Below are 19101 nucleotides of genomic sequence, written 5' to 3'. Positions count from 1 at the left end.
AGCTGACGAGGTTTCAGTTGACTGCAATTGAAATGATTTTGCTCCTTAAGAAAAAAAAAACAATTACAAAAAAAATTGTTTTAATCAAGTGCAGTGTCCTTCATGTTATATAAAATTAAAGAATATCAACGTATTTTATATATGACATATAATTTATAACATATTATATCATTAAAGTAGTCCCCGCTCGGAGATCCGATTGGGGGACTATTTTACCTCCGGATAATTTTACCTTAATGGTACTCATTTCATATTGGAGCGGTTAAATGGCAAGTTGTAGCCGATTTAAGTGAACACCATATTTTAACGTTTTGGTGGCTACTTCATTCACACACAACCCCCAGAATGTCTGGAGGACCACACCTGCTGTTGGTTGATGGGTCCATTGGACCTAGCTGGGAGATCTTGTTGATCACCAGCTTTCCCTCCTTAAGCCACTGGAGGACGATTTTAGTGCCATAGCAGGTCAGCACTAGGAACAGAAAAGTAGAAAGGGGAGGAAGGAAAGTGAAATGAACCCCTAGGCCTCGAATGCTCTAATGCCGTCGGGATCGAAGAAAGTAAGAGTCCAGTCAGAGGACTGGATAGAAAGGGTAAAGAGGAAATTAGGTATTGGATAGAGGAAAATTATACCAAATTCAGTCATTAACTCATCAAGCTGACCAGTGCTAATGGATGAGTAGCCCCTCCCTTTAGTTCAGCTCGTAAAATTATGCTTACTAACAGCTGCACCACGGGAAGGTAGGGATGGGGACATTGGGTATTTGTCCAGGTTGGTTCCTTAAAGCCTTCAATGGGAAGGATTAATGGCTCTCCTCCCTGTATCCGACAGGTACCCTTTTGCAGCCGTCAATCGTCTGTACACACACACACCTTCATCTCAAACAGCAGAATTAACTAAAATGCTCTCTCAATTAATATCACTCAATAAAAGAATTGTATTCCAATGGATACCATCCCATTGTGGAATCCTGGGAAACGAGAATGCGGATTCTTTAGCAAAGAAGGGCAGCACTGCTACTTACAGACCTGTTACTAAATCTATGTATTACTCTGTGAAGAGATTTATTAAATCTACATACTTAGACTTCAACAAACAAAATTTGATAATTCAATCCCAAGGGAAAAAATGGAACTCCCTGCATCATAATCCACAGTTAATTCCCGATTTACCACGAAAATCGTCTGTAGCTGCATTTAGATTGGCAACAGGCCATGATTGTTTGGCCAAACACCTGCATAGAATTGGAATATATCAGTCCCCTAACTGCCCATTGTGCAACTCAAACCAAGAAATGGATTCGGAACACTTCAAAATCTGTGCTTCAGTGGCTGGTCATGATAATATCTTTGAAAAATATTGGAGTGCAAGAGGTCAAATGACTTTATTGTCAAACGCATGGCATTAGAAAACAACAACAACAATAACAACATTGTCTTTTACATACCCCCCATATGAAAATATCACAAGAGGTTAGGTCAGGTGATTACGAAGGCCACCTCATCAAGTTTTGGCCTTCGCCAGTGCAATGGCCAGTCCATGTTGAGGAAGATGCTCGTTGAGGTAGTCACGCGCATGATGATGGAAGTGAGGTGGTACACCATCTTGATGAAAAATGAAAATCTCTCTGAATTTCGATAGTGCCATTTTCTAACAATAATATTTTTCATCGCATACACATATTGTAGCCATACGCTTAATAAACTAGGAGATATTAGTTGTCTACTGAGACTGTGTTCCTATAACTTACATACTTTCCGAAATAAATCATATTAAAATCGCAGCAATCATTTTGGGACAAGTTGTGTAATTGGGAGTCCAGTGTAGTAAATCTTAAGGTGATGGAACTCCATATAGAGCTCTGCATGGGACAAAATTGTGACGTACAGTCCATTATTAAGTATTTTCATATGGTAATTATTTTGTAAGAAACTGGATATTAACATAAGTATTATATAAGCCTAAATATGTACTGTAAATATTTTGTAATAAAATAGATATTGACGTAATATAAAGTATAATATAGGCCTAAGCCAAAATCTAAGTACATATTTTTTGTCCTCTTTTTTCGAACAGTGTCCTCCCTTTTGAAGCTTTGTGTCCTCTTTTTTATCGATGTGAATCTGGTCACCCTATGTTTACCAATTTACTGACAGAATCGTTGCCCAGAGTGCACCATAGGAGGCTGATCTATGCTACATCTGCGATGACATATTATGATAGAGATTTGTTGGGATGTCTCATAGGGGAACCGGAGCTCTCGGAGAAAACCTCTTGTGTTGCCTGGACCACGGGTTTGCCCAACACAAGTTATAAATCAGGTGTAGGCCTACACCAGGGATTGCAGTTAATTAATTTAAATTGAAAATAAATTTAATAATCGTTACTTCAGAAATTAAAATCAAATTATCCACTTCATTAAGAAGGTAAACATTTTTAATAGACACCTTTATCAATGTAAAGTAGTGCTTGTATAGTTTTGAATATTTTTAATGCTCTCTTCTCTGTTTTATTCATAACGGGTGTGTTAACAAATTTCATAATTTTCATACGAACGTCTTAATTACCATTATAGGCAAGTTTCATACGACTTTTTATGCTCGACCATATTTCTAACTTGAAATTATTCATAAGTACCAGTATTCATGTTATTCTTATCTGACTGGGGAGCGGAACTGACCTTGTGCAATATCTCATAAATTGTGAGATGTGCGCAGACGCGAAAGTATTGATTTTTTCCGAGAAAGAAATGTCATTGACCTTAATATAATCTAGAGAGTAAAATAAACATTAATCTTGATATAACCTTGAAATTGATTTGGACATTGAAAAACGAGATGACAAATTGAATTTATTTGAATATTATTTACAATTAACGCTTATTATTATAGTAACAGAACATAACCTTCTGCGACAGTATTGGATTTCCAGCCTCTGTGACGTTTCGTTAGTTGTCTTTCGATTGCATATCCGAGAATAATCGATACTTGCGCTTTCATATTGTTACAATGGTGTTTTCTGATTGGTGGAACACCTGAACTTTAATGAATAACTGTACTTTAATGAGGTCCATTAAAGGGCTGCTACCAGGTGTATAATTACTACATTTCGGCATGGTCGAGCATAAAAATATTAAATATTTTTTGTGAATTTTTTTGCCGTGAATTGTAAAATTTAATTTTTTACATAAAGAATTATTAATGAAAAAAAAAATAACTTAAAATGATAAAACAGTGCTAAAAGCAGAGTTTGTTCTCCAGTATGAAATACGCTTGCATGCAACATTTCATATACTTATTTAAAAAATGTGGAAATTTTGAGGAAAACAGATTTGGAAAATTTAAGATACGGAAATGAACGAGAAACTTACTGAAGATGAGAAGTTTTGTCCATATTTAGTTGGCCAAGTCAATTGATACGGTCTCACTTTTTAGGTCATAACTAGAAAATTATTAGAGATATTTAAAAAATATTTTTCGCTATTCTATTGACTCATCATAATTATTTTTACTTCCGAAGGTGTACATGCCCCTTAAATTTATGAAACTCGCTTACATAATACAACTATTTACATTTCTGTACTCGTACCACATTGTAATTTCTATGAACATTGATAATATCAGGGGCGAATGCTAGTCACGAAAGTTAGGCTTGCTCTTTTATTCATAGGGGAAGATGGATATAATAATTCACAATTAATAAAAATAATCAGACCCACATAGCCTAAATAATTTATTTTATAATTATGAAATCATTGTGAGTCATGGATTATATTCGCTTATCAGATGTAGAAGTTCGATATAATATAACAAATGTGCCCAACAAAACAGTTTATTTAGTTTTTTCGACCCTACCAATCAATACATATTGTTGTATTGAGCTGCACTGAACGAGCGTACATATTCTCTATAATGTCTGTCTTCTCTTGAATAGTCCTTCGGGAAAATGGATGTAATAATAAGGTTTCAATAACACACAATTCCGAACTCATTGCAATACTTCAAATTAATGTTTAAGAATTAATAATACATGCAGCAGCTAACACATGCATTCCGCTGATACAATTACATTGCACTCGCAAATCACAGCACATTCCCGCTGTCAATACTGCTCTGTGTAACGTTAAATGGTCGTTGGTGTAGCTCTCGGACCAGAGCTTCAAACAACACAGAACAGAAGCATGTGCGCCTAGGACGGACTAAGGAGGAAGGCACTTGCAAGCGCATCATATTCTCGCTATTTCTACGTCTTTCCTGTAGCTCCGAGAAGCGAGAAAGTGTTGCGATACTTGCGGTATGCAACCTGCGGATGGTATTACGCCTATACAATGTTCCAAAAATCAAAATAAATTTTAATATACGTAATCCCATTTTGAGAAATACACATTCTACGAAAATATTGGGCTTGCACAGCAAGCATAGCATGCCCTGAGGAATCGCTCCTGGATAATATAATATAAATATAGTGACTAGTAAGTTTTTAAATAAACTCACAGTGTGAATTGTTGTTGTCTTTGCAGCCCCGCCAAAGCCAGACCTCGAAGCAACCACTTGCACCTGTGAACCAGACACTTCACATCGACACCCACTCTGAACCTGTTCCGTAAGTGTTTGTTTCAAGTTTCTAGTGGCTGTATAGGCTACTACAGAAACAGTATCTTACATAAGTCATGAGGGATTTATCATGAAAAATACTTGCAACATTTTTAAGTATAATAGATATTTTTACCGGTATATATTCCAGTATGTTAATGATAAAATGTTATTTGCTAGTCAGAGATTATTTTTTGTAGATTAAAAAATGTTATTATTTTTGTTAAATTTTGAATTTCTTTTACTTCACTGATATAAATATTTTCGTATTCAGTAGCCTTATGAAGCATTTACATATACGAAGCGAGTCAAACCTAAGGGACCGGCAACTCTCAGAACTTGCAGATAACGTTCTTGCTGTTTCACAGCACTACAGTCTGGCAAGTGATCATTCCCGTAACTAGTGTTATTATTTATTTAAGGAAATGGAGAGAATCTCACAACAGGAGCCACAGCTTTTCACAGTTCCTTTCTTTTGCAAGTGGTGTACTACTCTAATAAAAATAAAATTTGAAAAAGATAGATCTACTGATCTTACACAGGTCTCGCACCAATCTAAACTAGGCTGAGGTTTTTGAAGAATAAAGCAGGTTTTATATTTGGCATAATAATTAGAAATGAGAGTTTAAACAACAAGCCCTGCAACTTGCATTGTGTTAATGTAGCAGGCCCTCTCGTCTCACAGCTACCTATCGTATCCGTCCCGAATTATTAAAAGTTCTTAACCCTTTATTTGAAAAATTTACAACATGTTGTTTAGTCAACTGTCCGAAGACAGGTCTGAACCTCACAAGTGATATCAAGAAGACACCATTCATGAGGCAACTAGGCCAGAAGATAATGGGGTAGGGTGGCCAGTTCCTTTCCCCCTCCTTTGCATACATCGCTAACTAGCTACATATAACACTAGACTAGACGGCATTTCGGAAGGTGGTTAGCTTCTATATGCGTCGTAGCATTTCTGGTATGTGACGTCACAAGCTTGTACAGTATAACCAATCAGAATCAGTCTATAACAAGTACTTCCCGAGTTCGTTTGTTCACGTGCGAGTGTTTCAGTACACTGAATAAGTAAAACTAACATTTACTGTGTGTATGTAAGGTAAATAAATGGAAGAAGAGACTGTAAAAAGAGAAGTATTACACAAGCAGGCGCGGAAAATAGTGTTTAAGGTGTATAATTATTTTAAAAACGTTAACGAGCAGAACGCTGCCAGCCATCCCAAGATGCTGGCATCATTGCTGGCAGCAACGACTGCAGAAGCATGTGGTGTGGGATTGAGAACCGTGCAAAGAATATTGTTAGTGAAGGAAAGAGGGTTTGTTTGGTGTCATGCTTACAGTAATCAACGGCTAAGGTCATTATTGTCTTTTGATAATTTAAATTCTCTCCTGCGCTATTTGTATTGCACGTGCTCGTGAAGTACGATGTGGCAATGTTGTACGCTGCCTTGCTCTCTCTATCTGTCTCTCTCGACGCAAACGCTAGCAGACTACCGCCTTCCGAATTGGCGTCGTCTCTAATCAGACTTCAGATGCATACAAACAATTATTCTTCCTCTGACACATATCGTCAAGTGAGATGTACTGCCTGATAACAGATGTACATATCAGTCAGAACCTCAATCAGAGATATTTACAACAATAATTTCATTAAAATTATATAGGCCTACCAGTAAAGGAGCTTTCATCGTATTCATAATAATATACAAGGTGTTAAAGAAAAAAGTATCTAATATTTTAGAGGTGCTAGTATGCATCAAAACTAGAAAAAAATGTCTAATAAACATGGGTCCTACAACACATACTTTCTGAGGTCTGAACACTTGTTCATAGGAGGTGCTCAATGTGACATCCATTCATGGCAATGCATTCTTCTGCTCTTCGGCATAAGTAATCACGCACTCTTTGAAATTGACCTGGTTGTTCTTGATAACCAAAGTCTAGGGGATTTAGATTTGAGGAAAGAGTAGGCCAAGGTGTGGGGCCTCCCCAATCAATCCAGCGGTCCTGAAATGTCAGTGTCAGGTGTTCACGCTCATTGCGGAAAAAATGTGCTGGTGTGCCATCATGCATGAACCACATCTGTAGTATTTGCTGACATGGCACATACTCCAGCTAGGTAGGCAGTACGTTAATTAGAAAGTCCTGATAACGAGCCCCAGTTAATCTCTGTGGTAGCATGTATAGCTCTTAATCTATCACCAAGAAAAAAAAAAAAAAATTATGGTTTATTTAATGACTCTCGCAACTGCAGAGGTTATATCAGCGTCGCCGGTGTGCTGGAATTTTGTCCCGCAGGATTTCTTTTATATGCCAGTAAATCTACTGACATGAGCCCGTCGCATTTAAACACACTTAAATGCCATCGACCTCGGCCGGGATTGAACCCGCAACCTCGAGCATAGAATGCCAGCGCTATACCAACTACGCTACCGAGGGCGACATCATCAAGAATGCCTGCCCATATGTTCATTCAGAATTGGTGTTGATGCCTTGTTTCTTCAAGTGCATGGGAATTTTCATCAGTGTACACATGCTGATTACCAAAATTCACAACACCATCTCTCCTGAACCCCGCTCATATCTGCAACCAAACTTTTCTTTTCAGAATTCCTTGCGACGTATCAGTATTCCATGCCAGAGATGTCAACTACATATGATTATCTGGTAGCCTGCTGTATTGTAGGGCAGAAAAATGCATTGCCATAAATGGACGTCACATTGAGCATCTTCTATGAACAAGTGTTCAGGTCTCAGAAAGTATGTGTTATTGGACTCCTGTTTATTAGACATTTTTTTCTGTTTTGATGCATACTATCACCTCCTAAAATATTGGATACTTTTTTAACACCCTGTATAATTAAATATATATATGCCGTCTTCCTGTGCCAATCCTCCAAAGCCTTCTGTCTTGTGCGTCTTCAGTCCTCAACCCCCTCTTGTGCATGACCTCCATTACTTCATTGTCCCAAGTTCTTTTTGGTCTACCTCTTCCTCTTCTTCTTTGAGGTTTCCACTGGTAAATTTGTTTAGGCCATCTGCCTTCACCCATTCTCATCAGATGACCAAACCACTTCAAACTCTTATTTTCTATTCTATTTAACACTGACTCTTCAGCATCCATTCTATGCCTAATTTCTTCATTTTTAATGTGGTCCAAGCGGGATACTCTAGCATTTTGTCTCAAATAATCCATTTCTACGGCCAAAATTCTTTTTCTATAATATGCATTTGTTACTCATATTTCACTTCCGTAGTTTAATACAGATTCAACTAACATTTGGCAATATAGTTTTTGGTATCCTTCCAAAGATGTTTATCCTACCATATAGAATTTAAACATGTTATAATTTTTTTACTTTGTTCAATTCGGTTTTTTATTTCCTCTTCGCCAATACCTTCTGTTTTAGTTATAATTGTACCTAGGTATTTTGCCTGGTTAACTTGTTTAATTTCAATCGCATTATCTATAACAATATTATCACTACTTTTAGTATTAATGACCAAAATATTCTGTCTTTTTATAATTTATAGAACGACCCCAGGATTCATAAAATTTGTTTCTTTTGACTATAAATTCTAAATCAAAAAGATCTTGGGCAATCACTACTTGATCGTCTGCAAATTAAAAATTAAGTAGGAATTTATCTTCTATTTTTATTCCCATTCCTTGACAGCTTTGTTTCCATTGTTTCAATACCTGTTCAATGTATATATTGAACAGTATTGGTGATAAGCTACAGCCTTGTCTCAACCCTTTGGAGGTTTCTATTTGTTGTGAAAAGATTTTTACAGTTTTAATATCGTTATACATTTTTCTTATGACGACAATTAATTTTTTATTTATATTGTCCTTCTTCAAAAGTTCCCAAAGTTTATTTCTTGGTACTGTATCGTAGGCTTTTTCAAGGTCTATTAATGCCAAATGTGTTTCTTCTCCAACTGCAATGCGTTTCGCATAAACTAAATAAAATAAACTGTTTGGGATGGATGATAACCTTACATGAAAGTAATTAAATTCACATTTTATCAGTCTTATTTAATGGTATGCTATACCGGCTCGTTTCCCAGGTTTCATATGTGCAATGGCTCATATTGGCCTACTTGAAGTACTGCCATAATGTAATGCAAATTTGAACCTAAATCCATCCTATCACATTCAAAATGTAGGCCTATACACAAAACTATAGATGCACATTTTGCTGTTGACAGGTATCGTGCTCTTTACAATTACCGACCACAGAATGAAGACGAACTGGAACTTTGTGAAGGTGACACTGTCTATGTGATGGAGAAGTGCGATGACGGCTGGTACGTGGGGTCAAGTCAGAGAACTGGCTATTTCGGTACCTTCCCTGGTAATTACGTTGAGAGAATATGAGGTGAGCGTAGGTTGCATCGAATTAGAATAGGTTCATCCTCCCTACTTCCTGTGACAGTTTTAATGTAAACAATGCTCAAGATGAAATGTTACCTACATCAGCAACATGGCTTCCAAACTGAGTCTGTTAGACAAGGCTGTCTTGATATTCATAATGTATACTTCTGTCATCGTGGACTTGAGGCTGTTTCATCCTCCAATATTTGGGCGTCAGACCTGTTTTCTCTTCTTGGCAATCAGGTCACACAAAAATGTTTAGAGACATTAAAATATTTCACTACAGGACACAACCTACCAATTTGTCTATGATGGTAATATTCATTCCCTTGTAAAATATCAGGAACATCAATACACTAATATTTAAATTTACTGCTTTCGTCAAAACAAACAGTACTCCAAATGGATATTGCGCTTTTATGTAATTGCTAATCTATAAATTGCAATTAAATAAAGTGCTTTTATTATCATAAACATATCTTCGTAAAAGAGAATTAAATGTTCATTGACTTCTCTTTTTATAAAACAAATGTTCAAAATGCTTTCTATTTTCAATACAATGTTCATAACGTTCACGTAGATTCTCAAACATGTTTGCAAATAGCGATTGCTGCAGTTGATGAAAGAATGCTACTATCGATCGTTTTCCATAATTTCAGAATAATGGTTGGTAAATTCTCCATATAGATGGACTCCTTTAACATACCGGTATTCCATACATAGGGATTGGGTGGTGTAGTTCTTTTTTTTTTGGGGGGGGGGGGATTTAATTGAAGTGAATTTTATTATGGCAGCAGGCAGAGTAACTATCTCATGCCCCCATGTTGTATTGCTACCTATGCACTTCATTAGAACCAAGTACCCGGCTTCGAAGCCGTTAGCCCTGTAAACTTACAGTATATTTATTTTCCCCTATTGTCATATTATAGGATTATCTAAGAATGGGTGGTGTAGGTAGGTGAATGCGATGGATAAGAAAAATGTGTTCCACAGGAAATTATGCATTCCTCAAAATGAAGCAAAGAGAGTGTGTTTATGACCATGTGGCTTTCTGTACGGCAGATTTCACGAAAGCCAACTGAAACCTGTTTCAAATTTGGGTCATTTGCACGTCCAAATCCATATAAATAATATTCGACAATAAAGACTTTCTCCTCTGTATAATTCAGCTCTAAGCCAAGCACTGAAATGTCTAAAATGTATTTTGGCAAGTAAATAAATATTTGGTTGCTGGGCAAACATGTGCAAATGATAATATCCATGCCAGTACTGTTTGTTTTCGCACATACCGGTACCGTAAGTTGTATGTGCAAATAATTCGATCAGTAACAAAAGACCAAGAAAGTAACAAAATATGCAATTGAATTGGATTATTAAAAAACTAGTAATTTTCTCCTTCATGCACAACATTTTCAAATAAAATGTCTTCCAGTACAAAAAAAACTGTAATTAATCTGAATTATCTTTATAATTTACGGTAGAACATTTTAAAATACCAATTTAATATTTGGTATTGTATAATTTCTTTTTCTGACGTCGAAGTAGTGTATTTATTGCAACATTTCGAGAGTTCATTTTTTGTAAGATATAAGTAACAATATCTCTATGTAGTGAGATGTAATAGAACTTTTCATAATATTTGGAGCTGAAAGGTATTGTGATGTTTAAATTTAATAGATTTGAAATTAAGATCCATGAGTAAACTTTAAAATTTCATTATTTCTAAGATTGATAGATGGCATTGTTGTAACAGATATTCATTTTGAGCATTGTAACGATGTGAGACATGGACAATTCGGTTTATCAGTTTCATTTTTATACATGCAATTGATTTAACCATGCAAGTAAATTTAATATGCCAAAGAACTATTATTATTACAATTATCTCATTGGTGTAGTAGAATAAATGCCATTCGTTATTATATTATACATACTCGAGTTGAAAAATGGGTCACCCTGGCTTTTCGCGAGGGACAACAAAACTAACTGGTATTATCAGACATGTATATATACAGTGCAGCCTGAAGATTAAAATATTTTGTTTAGTTTCATCAGATTATACCACATTTACAAGTGGAAATGTTACCTGACCTCTCATAGATTAAAAAAAAAAAAAGAAAAAAAAATAGGTTTTACAAATAAGTTAATGAGTGGCATGAATTAAATTATGTTTTCTAAGGATTTGCTTGCACTGGACATGAAGTGAGTTGATAGAATATCGACTTCAGAGTAATGTAAAATACCGTCTGGTACGAGCTATTCCTTGTGTAGATACTTATTGTGAGGGGTGTAGTAGTCAATCATAAAGTAACATCAAGCCTTTTACTTTATTGTAATTCGATACTTCATGGGTTAGAACTTTTGATCACACCAACGAAATTATAGCATCACGTAATATAATATTTTTCTTTTCAAATAAATAGAAAAATATAATATTTTAAAACATTGGACTTAAAACGATTACAGTATATAATATATTTAATTTAATTATATTTTGGATTCGGTAAGCTCTTGTTTTACAGAGCAGTCTACAGCATTCTGTGCGAATTTGGGTAGCGAGCAACTCAGTCAAACACTCGCCATTACACAGGTAGCAGACTCCGAGCTATTTGAGAGTTGAAATTACTTAAGGGTATATGTACGTGAACGACCACAAATATTATCAGAAAATGCACGCTCTGAATTTCTAAAATTTTATAAGGATAGAAACTCACAATTGGACAAAAATTACAAGGTACCACAACAAGACTTATTAGAACTTAAATATCGGATAAAAGTATAAAAAAACGTTACTAATAATATTTTTTTAGAATTCACTTTTTACTTTAAATTAAATTTTAAAAAATTTGAAAATTTTCACACATAAAATTACTTAACTCCACAACCATTAGAGATGAATTCTGAAATTTTGTGCACTGATTTGACATGCATTTATGCAAAAGATAGACTACAATAATGCCCTTTTCTTTGAAAATAGAAAAATTAGGTCACAAAACTTACGTAAATTTTAATATATTTTATAAAGGACAAATAAAAAATTAATTGTTTTAAAATAAACACCTCTACATGTCTGAGAATAGTCTACTTTTCAGAAATAAGTGTTTATTATATGCAAGAAAAATATTAAAGATGTCAGAGAGACTATAACAATGTTATGGTTACCAAATGATGTAACTGCAGAATTTTATTTTTTTCATACCTTGATAAAACTGGTTTGAGAAATATTATTAGTAACCTTTTTTATACTTTTATCAGATATTTAAGTTCTAATAAGTCTTGTTGTGGTACCTTGTAATTTTTGTCCAGTTGTGAGTTCATTTTCTTATAAAATTTTAGAAATTTAGAGCCTGCATTTTCTGATAATATTTGTGGTCGTTCATGTACATATACCCATAAGTTACTCAATTCCACAAATAGCAAGAGTATAACTATTAAATTCTTTTGTCATTGAATTTACTTTGATTATAAGAAGTGTTGAAAAATGTGTGTTTCTTTTCTCACACATCCTGACATATTTTGACTCGGGAGAGGTCGCAGTATACATTGTTGTATTTGGGTATTCGCATACCCAGCATTTTGCTAATGCTAGTGCAGCATTGGATTTTTTCTGTTATAACTTTTGGGAGGAAATACCGACTTGAAATGACAACACGTGTTTTCTTAAGACTTGGGACTTCCTTTTGGTGTATCATAATGTAATTTGAATAGAATGCCCATACCTGCCTTAATACTTTCAAGCTCTATAATATGTAACTGACTTTTATATTCCAAAACACATGTTTTTATTTTATTTTAGAAAAGGATAAGTTGCCTGGCGAAATACCTTCATTCAAAGAAAAGTTTATGAACTTTTAATGAAAATAATAGTTTAGTTTATTAATAGTTCACAAGAAAATATTACATACACAAAAAAATTATAACTAATTTATACATCGTTCGTAATTTCAAAAACTACAATAAAATTTAATAACGAATTTTCTATCATATAACTATTCAATTTATGTTGGCTTAACTTGCACTTACGTCTAGTTTTAATGAAAGTTTTAACCAAGCGCGTTTATTTTAAACCTTAAAACTTATTTACTTGTTAAATTTGAAATTCTCTTTTACTGTACAATAAACACGTGTATATAAATCGTCCATGCTGCTATATTCATCCAATTATCTTTTACAACAGACATATTTAGATCCTCTTTTACATAATAACTAACGATTTCATATAATAAATTTCGCATTGAAGTTACTGATGTCGACGTTGTCAACAAACTGAATAGCTGAATTGGTATATTCTATATGTAGAGCAGTGTCTATTCTTGCAATTTAGCTTGTCAGCTAAATCGTAGCTATACATAACAGCTATCCGCTTACTTGTTTAAATACATTTAATGAAAATAATAAATCCAAGTAGAATTGAATTCTATTGACTTTACAAAGACATGATGGTAATTACTCCATCATAACTGAGCAACTGGTCTGACAAATATTTTCTCAACACAATACTGTGTATTGTCCGAAGAAAATTATTCTAGCAGGTAATAGCCAACACTAATAAAGTCAGCTAGAGAGAGGGACAAACTTGCAATCCCTTCCATTTTGATGTGATTGTCATTTGAATTCGATATTTAGCAAAATGCTCTTATAGCAACCAGCGCCAGGTTAAGAAAATTGGCTTTCAGATGCTGAAGTTCCTACTCGATATCATTAAACTTTTCACAAAATGGTATGAGTATTCCTGTTCTATATTTGTGCGCGTTGATCATATCGTAAAAAAATATAGGCCGTATGATTACTGCTCCCCCACACTTTAACTTTCTCATGTTGCAAGGGAGTTTCATGCACGATATTTATTTTCTGTGCTCCAGTACCTATTGTTTTGGGCTATAACATGATCATGTAAATGGAATCTTGCTGTGCCAGTTAAAAAATATTAATTGAATTTACACAAGTAAGGCCAAATTCAACAGTGTTCATAAATGAGATATTAAGCATACAAGGAAATAATTTGACAGTTGTATGAACACTTTTTGTAAAATTAAATTAAAATTTATATAATCAGTTAAAAACCAGACATGTTTCGGAGGAATGCTCCTCCATCTTCAGTGGCAATACCACGACGCTAGTACAGATGTTCGACCAGCGTCGTGGTATTGCCACTGAAGATGGAGGAGCATTCCTCCGAAACATATCTGGTTTTTAACTGATTATATTAATTTTAATTTAATTTTACAAAATGTGTTCATACAACTGTAATAAATTATTTCCTTGTATGCTTAAAACAATATTAAATTATGGATCCACTAAACCATCGACAAAACTTTGCAGAACCAAATTATAAAAATTTGACTTGACTCACATTATCGTTCGTTAGCAGTTCATACACTATTTCCACTCTTAAAGTAAACTGATCTTGACCTTGGAGACGAGACGCACTTGCTTTAAAACATCTCAACAAGCGAGTTTATCGCACGTCAACTGGCTGTTATGAGTGCAGTTACATTTTCGGTGCACAGAATGCCAGGGAATGCTCCGTATTACAGATCGTTCTTTTTATTGGAATATGACAGAAATTTCAAAATAAATTGCATGTAATAAACATTTTTAAAATCAAAATCAATTTTCATCTCTATGGAAATTGAAATCTTAATTCATAAAATTTTCTTTTTGAGATAATATTCAAAAGAATAATACGAGTATGAAATATATTGGTGTGTACCCAGGAGAACTGACTACATCCCCGGTTATTGTGCTTCCAAGAGTTTTCTTTATCTGGGAAGGAAACAAGAGACAAAATCACAAATTGTATTTTTTAAAAGAGTAAAAAAATTCATCACATGCATGTAACAGCTGCTTCAGAGAAACTAGTGGTGAGCATTTGTCACAGCTGGACAATGTGAACACGAGGAAGTACAATTACAATAGCTTTATGTAAATGTAGCAGCACAAATGCCTTTGTTTTATCTTAAGGATTTTATTTCTTGTTGCCAATTGAATGCAAAGAAAATAATTTTGTTTGTATGAAAGATTTTTATGTCGCATATCTTAATTCCTAATCTGTGTAAACAAAACTTTAAAACAAAAGAAAGAAAAAAAAAAGAAACTGTATTTCATATATATTATTAAGTTTTTTAATACTAAGACTTTTGGACAAATTAACCCTTTTGTAATTTGTAATGTGTAAGTGCTATTGTCAAAATTGGTGAGCTAACTTTGGTCACTTACTATCTTTGAATTTTTATTTCACCATACCTTGTTTTTTTCGGTTTGTAGGCTTGTTAGCTAACACATGGAAAAATTGCGGATTATTTTCGAACCGTCTCCATAATCATAATTCTTTGAAAAAATAAGTTTGTCCTCGTATTTTTGTTGAATTGTCTGCAGTGAACATAAATATACATTAATCTACAAAGATTTTTGCTGGAAAAAAAAAAAAAAAAATTAAAATTTCAGTTTTTAGTTTCTTTGAAACTTGTTCTTCTAGTTAAATAAACAGGATATATATAGAATGAACCGTAAGTAATGTCAATTTCAATGGGTTATTCTTTGAGATATTGAAACAAAAATGTTTAATACAGTTTTGCCCGTTTTTGCTTCCTTTTCGAGATAAAAATTGTTTTATATGAAACAGTTCATAACGTGTTTTGGGAAAGCCATTGATTTAATTTCCAATATGCTCATTCAATTTAAGAGAGCAATGTATTATTGAAAGAATTTTAGTTCTGTCTTTTAAATTTGCAGAGATTTGGTCCGAACAAATGTAACTTTTCTTTCTGAAATAGTAATATACGTTACAAGAGTGGTATGTTGACGTTTTCATGTTCGAGGAAAAGATTGAAAAAGCGAAACGTAGTTGAGCTTTTTTAATTTCCGAGAACATGAAAACAAACATACCGCTCGTGTATCGTACATTATTTTGTGCGAAGATCGTTTATTACATACCTGAAAGACGAATTTCTAATTAGTTGCAATGAAATCTCCATGTTGGTTTCTGTTTAATGACGCCAACGTCGGAACACCAAAATCTCTTTCTTCAACATTGTTGCTGTAAAATGTTTTCTGTGTTTACTATACTCCAGCAGGCCGTGATATTCGTCTGTCTTTTTTTCCCCCCAGTCTATAAATGCGTACTTAAAACAAACGGTAAGGTTATATAATGATTTATTTTTCATTTTAATATTTTAACAATATTATTTATATAACATATTGCAGTAATAACATCGGCATCTGGAATCTTGTTGATTTTTTCACGGCTTCCTTAATGTTACTTGTATCAGGAATGCAATAAGTTTCGTGGAGTAATAGACTTTACTTAATTTTTGCAAATATTTAAAAACAATAATTAACATTGCAGTTTGGGTGAAATTGCAGTGGTAAGTTTCCAATTTATAATTATTACTATGTTAAATGTCTCTAAAAATAATATGTTAAAAGCCTAAAGCAGTAAAATGAATGTCGCGCTTAATCGGTAAGAAGAGGGAAATTGTTATGTGTGTTACGTTGGGAATACTGAATGTGGTATTTCACACTTACCGCATATTGGTTCTGTGCGGAAAACAAGCAAATACGCACGGTCTCACACAAAGGAATTTTAAAATGCTACATTTGTTTGAATCATATTTCTGCACATTTAAAAGACAAAATTAAAATTCCTTCAATAATTAATTATCATAATATACTGCCCTCTTAAATTGACTGAGAATATTGGGAATTAAATCAATGGCTTTCCGAGAACACGCTATGAAATATTTAACATAAAACAATTTTTATCTCGGAAAAACCAGCAAAATTGTATTAAACTTTTTTGTTTGAAATATCTCAAAGAATAACCCCCTGAAATTAATGACATTACTTACGATTCACTGTATATATTTACTAATATTTATAAAAATATGATGGTAAATACAAGATCACATTCAGGTGTAAGATGTGAGAAGTTTAGGTGAGGTTAGCAAGAGGGTTACTTTCGTCTTCCCGTATTTTCAACTACTGCAGCTGCAATTTTTCTTCAGATACAGTCAAGACTATCCTCATATAATGTGGCTTCTACTGTCACTTTTGTTTAATTTGCTACATTGGCAGTACATGTATTTACTGCTATGGTATATGTCATACTCCATCCCCACGTCTTGACAGTATTTTTATATAATAATAAAAATGCCTAGTAATAATTGTTAGATGTACATACTGTACATTTTTTATCATTATTATTATTATTAATCGATGGATTAAGCTGCATGTCTCACTGCTTAGTTAGATGAATTTCTATGTCGAACCATCTAGTCAGTAGCCAAAGTTCACGAAGTCACAGTGGATTCTTATGAAAGAGGAACCTGATAGGAAATATTTTTTTGCCCTCGTATTTGGAAACTTCTTCATGGTGCTCCTCGGTACCTAAATGTCTGTGCCCGCATGTGTGCAGTTTATAAACAAATCTCAAAGCTCCTCCCCTCCAAATGTTATGTATTCTAGTTAACAGAACTCGTTACTTTTATAAGATATGAAGCTCTCCCCATATTCGTGATAGATAAACAAGGGCTGCATTTCCGGGATGCAGAACGTATGCAGTCTGTTCCTCGCATGTTTCGTTGTATCCTGATAGGGAGGAATAACAAAGACTCAATTACATAGCAGTGCCTTTATAATGGTGACCTAGACAAATAGAAGTTGTTACAACAAATGATTACCCTATGTACTATTTATTTTACAAAAGAAGAAAATGCAAATGCTTCCTTAGTTGACACCAATATTGCAATGAAGCCTCAGTTTTCAATTAAAACAAATGAAAGGGATGTATTTTCCATCGGTTAGAACAATCAAACTTTATTCATAGAAATCTATTAATACATATATATGTTTTCTAGTGATAATAATGATATAATAATTTTCTAGAAGCTCATTTTCTCAGCACAGCCTACAGATGTGAAAACTCAACACCAATACTGCATTCTGCATTAGAATAAAATGAAGTAACAACATTTTGTTTTTGTTATTTTCCTTCATATACTTTTTTATTATCATTGATTGCAGCAACATTTGTTAATATGTCAAGAGCAGCTGTATTATCTTCACTTTGAATAAAAGATCAACTAGTCTACTGCCGTTTTAACCCCCTGCTTCTTGAATGCCATATGGGACTCGAATATGAACCTTTATTGTTTTTGTAGCATCAACGAAACTTATATGAATTAATTTTTTTATAGCTGTATGTGAAATTACCTTCCCGTCATTATTGTGACAGTCTGTACACGTGCACGTGCATGTGTATGTGTGAGCTAGCCACTTTGTGGATTACAGGATGGCGCAGATAAAAGTAGTCCATGTAAGTATAAAGTAAATGCAGAACAAAAATACAGAAGTAGAGTGTTGAAAAGGACTCACCTTTTATAGAAGATGTTGAAAGTGGCTCCCTGCAGCATCAATACATAGCTGTGCACGTCTAATCATGTTCAGATACACCCAACATAAAGTATTGATATCGGTGACGCCAACTTCACAGCTGATGTTGTCCTTCAGTTCCTCGATTATGTGTGGATTTGTTGCATAAACCTTGCTCTTCAAGTGTCCCCACAGAAAAAAAAAATCACAGGTTAGATCCGGGGAACGTGGTGGCCACAATTATTATTTTTTTTTTGTTAAGAGTTGTTCCTCAGAGAAGACATCATAGACTCGCTCCAGGGATACATTAGACGTGTGGTATGTTGCCCGTCTGCTGAAAGAAGCAGCTCTGTCTTTCATCTTTAGCGAGTTGAGCACAAAACCTATCAAAAATATCCATACAGGCAACCGTGTTGATGGTAATGTCATAAAATATCAGTGCAATGATGCACGTTTCTGACACGCCACACCAAACACCATTTTTTTCATCAAGGAGTGGCTGCTCATACACAATGATAGGGTCCTCTTTACCTGTTGTCTTCTATTCGGAAACTTTTCCCTGAAAAAAATATTTACAGGAACTCACCTTATAATTATATCAAACACCAAATGGACCCTTACTGGGTGTGAAGTTTGGCATCCTCGTTTCTGATATATACGTCTTTATTTTTATTTTCCGGAACGAGTTCCAGTTCATTCCAGTCCAACTAAACCACTGAGTTTACTAATTAAGGGATGAATATTTACAAGGTTGA

At 34.2% G+C, this 19101-nt stretch overlaps 1 protein-coding gene across 15 annotated transcripts in view; it reads left to right on the top strand.

Moving 5' to 3' along the window:
• The window catches only part of LOC138701955 (uncharacterized), a 920371-nt gene extending 902309 nt beyond the window's left edge, over nucleotides 1-18062 (top strand). For all 15 annotated transcript variants that reach the window (XM_069829333.1, XM_069829340.1, XM_069829339.1 and 12 more), the window contains 2 exons: nucleotides 4521-4603; nucleotides 8809-18062. In XM_069829333.1, the coding sequence (XP_069685434.1) occupies nucleotides 4521-4603; nucleotides 8809-8977 (252 nt within the window). In that variant the 3' untranslated portion in view covers nucleotides 8978-18062. The remainder of the gene's footprint in view (nucleotides 1-4520; nucleotides 4604-8808) is intronic.
• Nucleotides 18063-19101: the final 1039 nt, after the last annotated feature.

This window comes from Periplaneta americana, chromosome 6, assembly GCF_040183065.1.
Source record: "Periplaneta americana isolate PAMFEO1 chromosome 6, P.americana_PAMFEO1_priV1, whole genome shotgun sequence".
NCBI classification, from domain to species: Eukaryota; Metazoa; Arthropoda; class Insecta; order Blattodea; family Blattidae; genus Periplaneta; species Periplaneta americana.
Note: the sequence above shows the minus strand (reverse complement) of the source record. Positions and strands in the feature narration are given on the sequence as shown.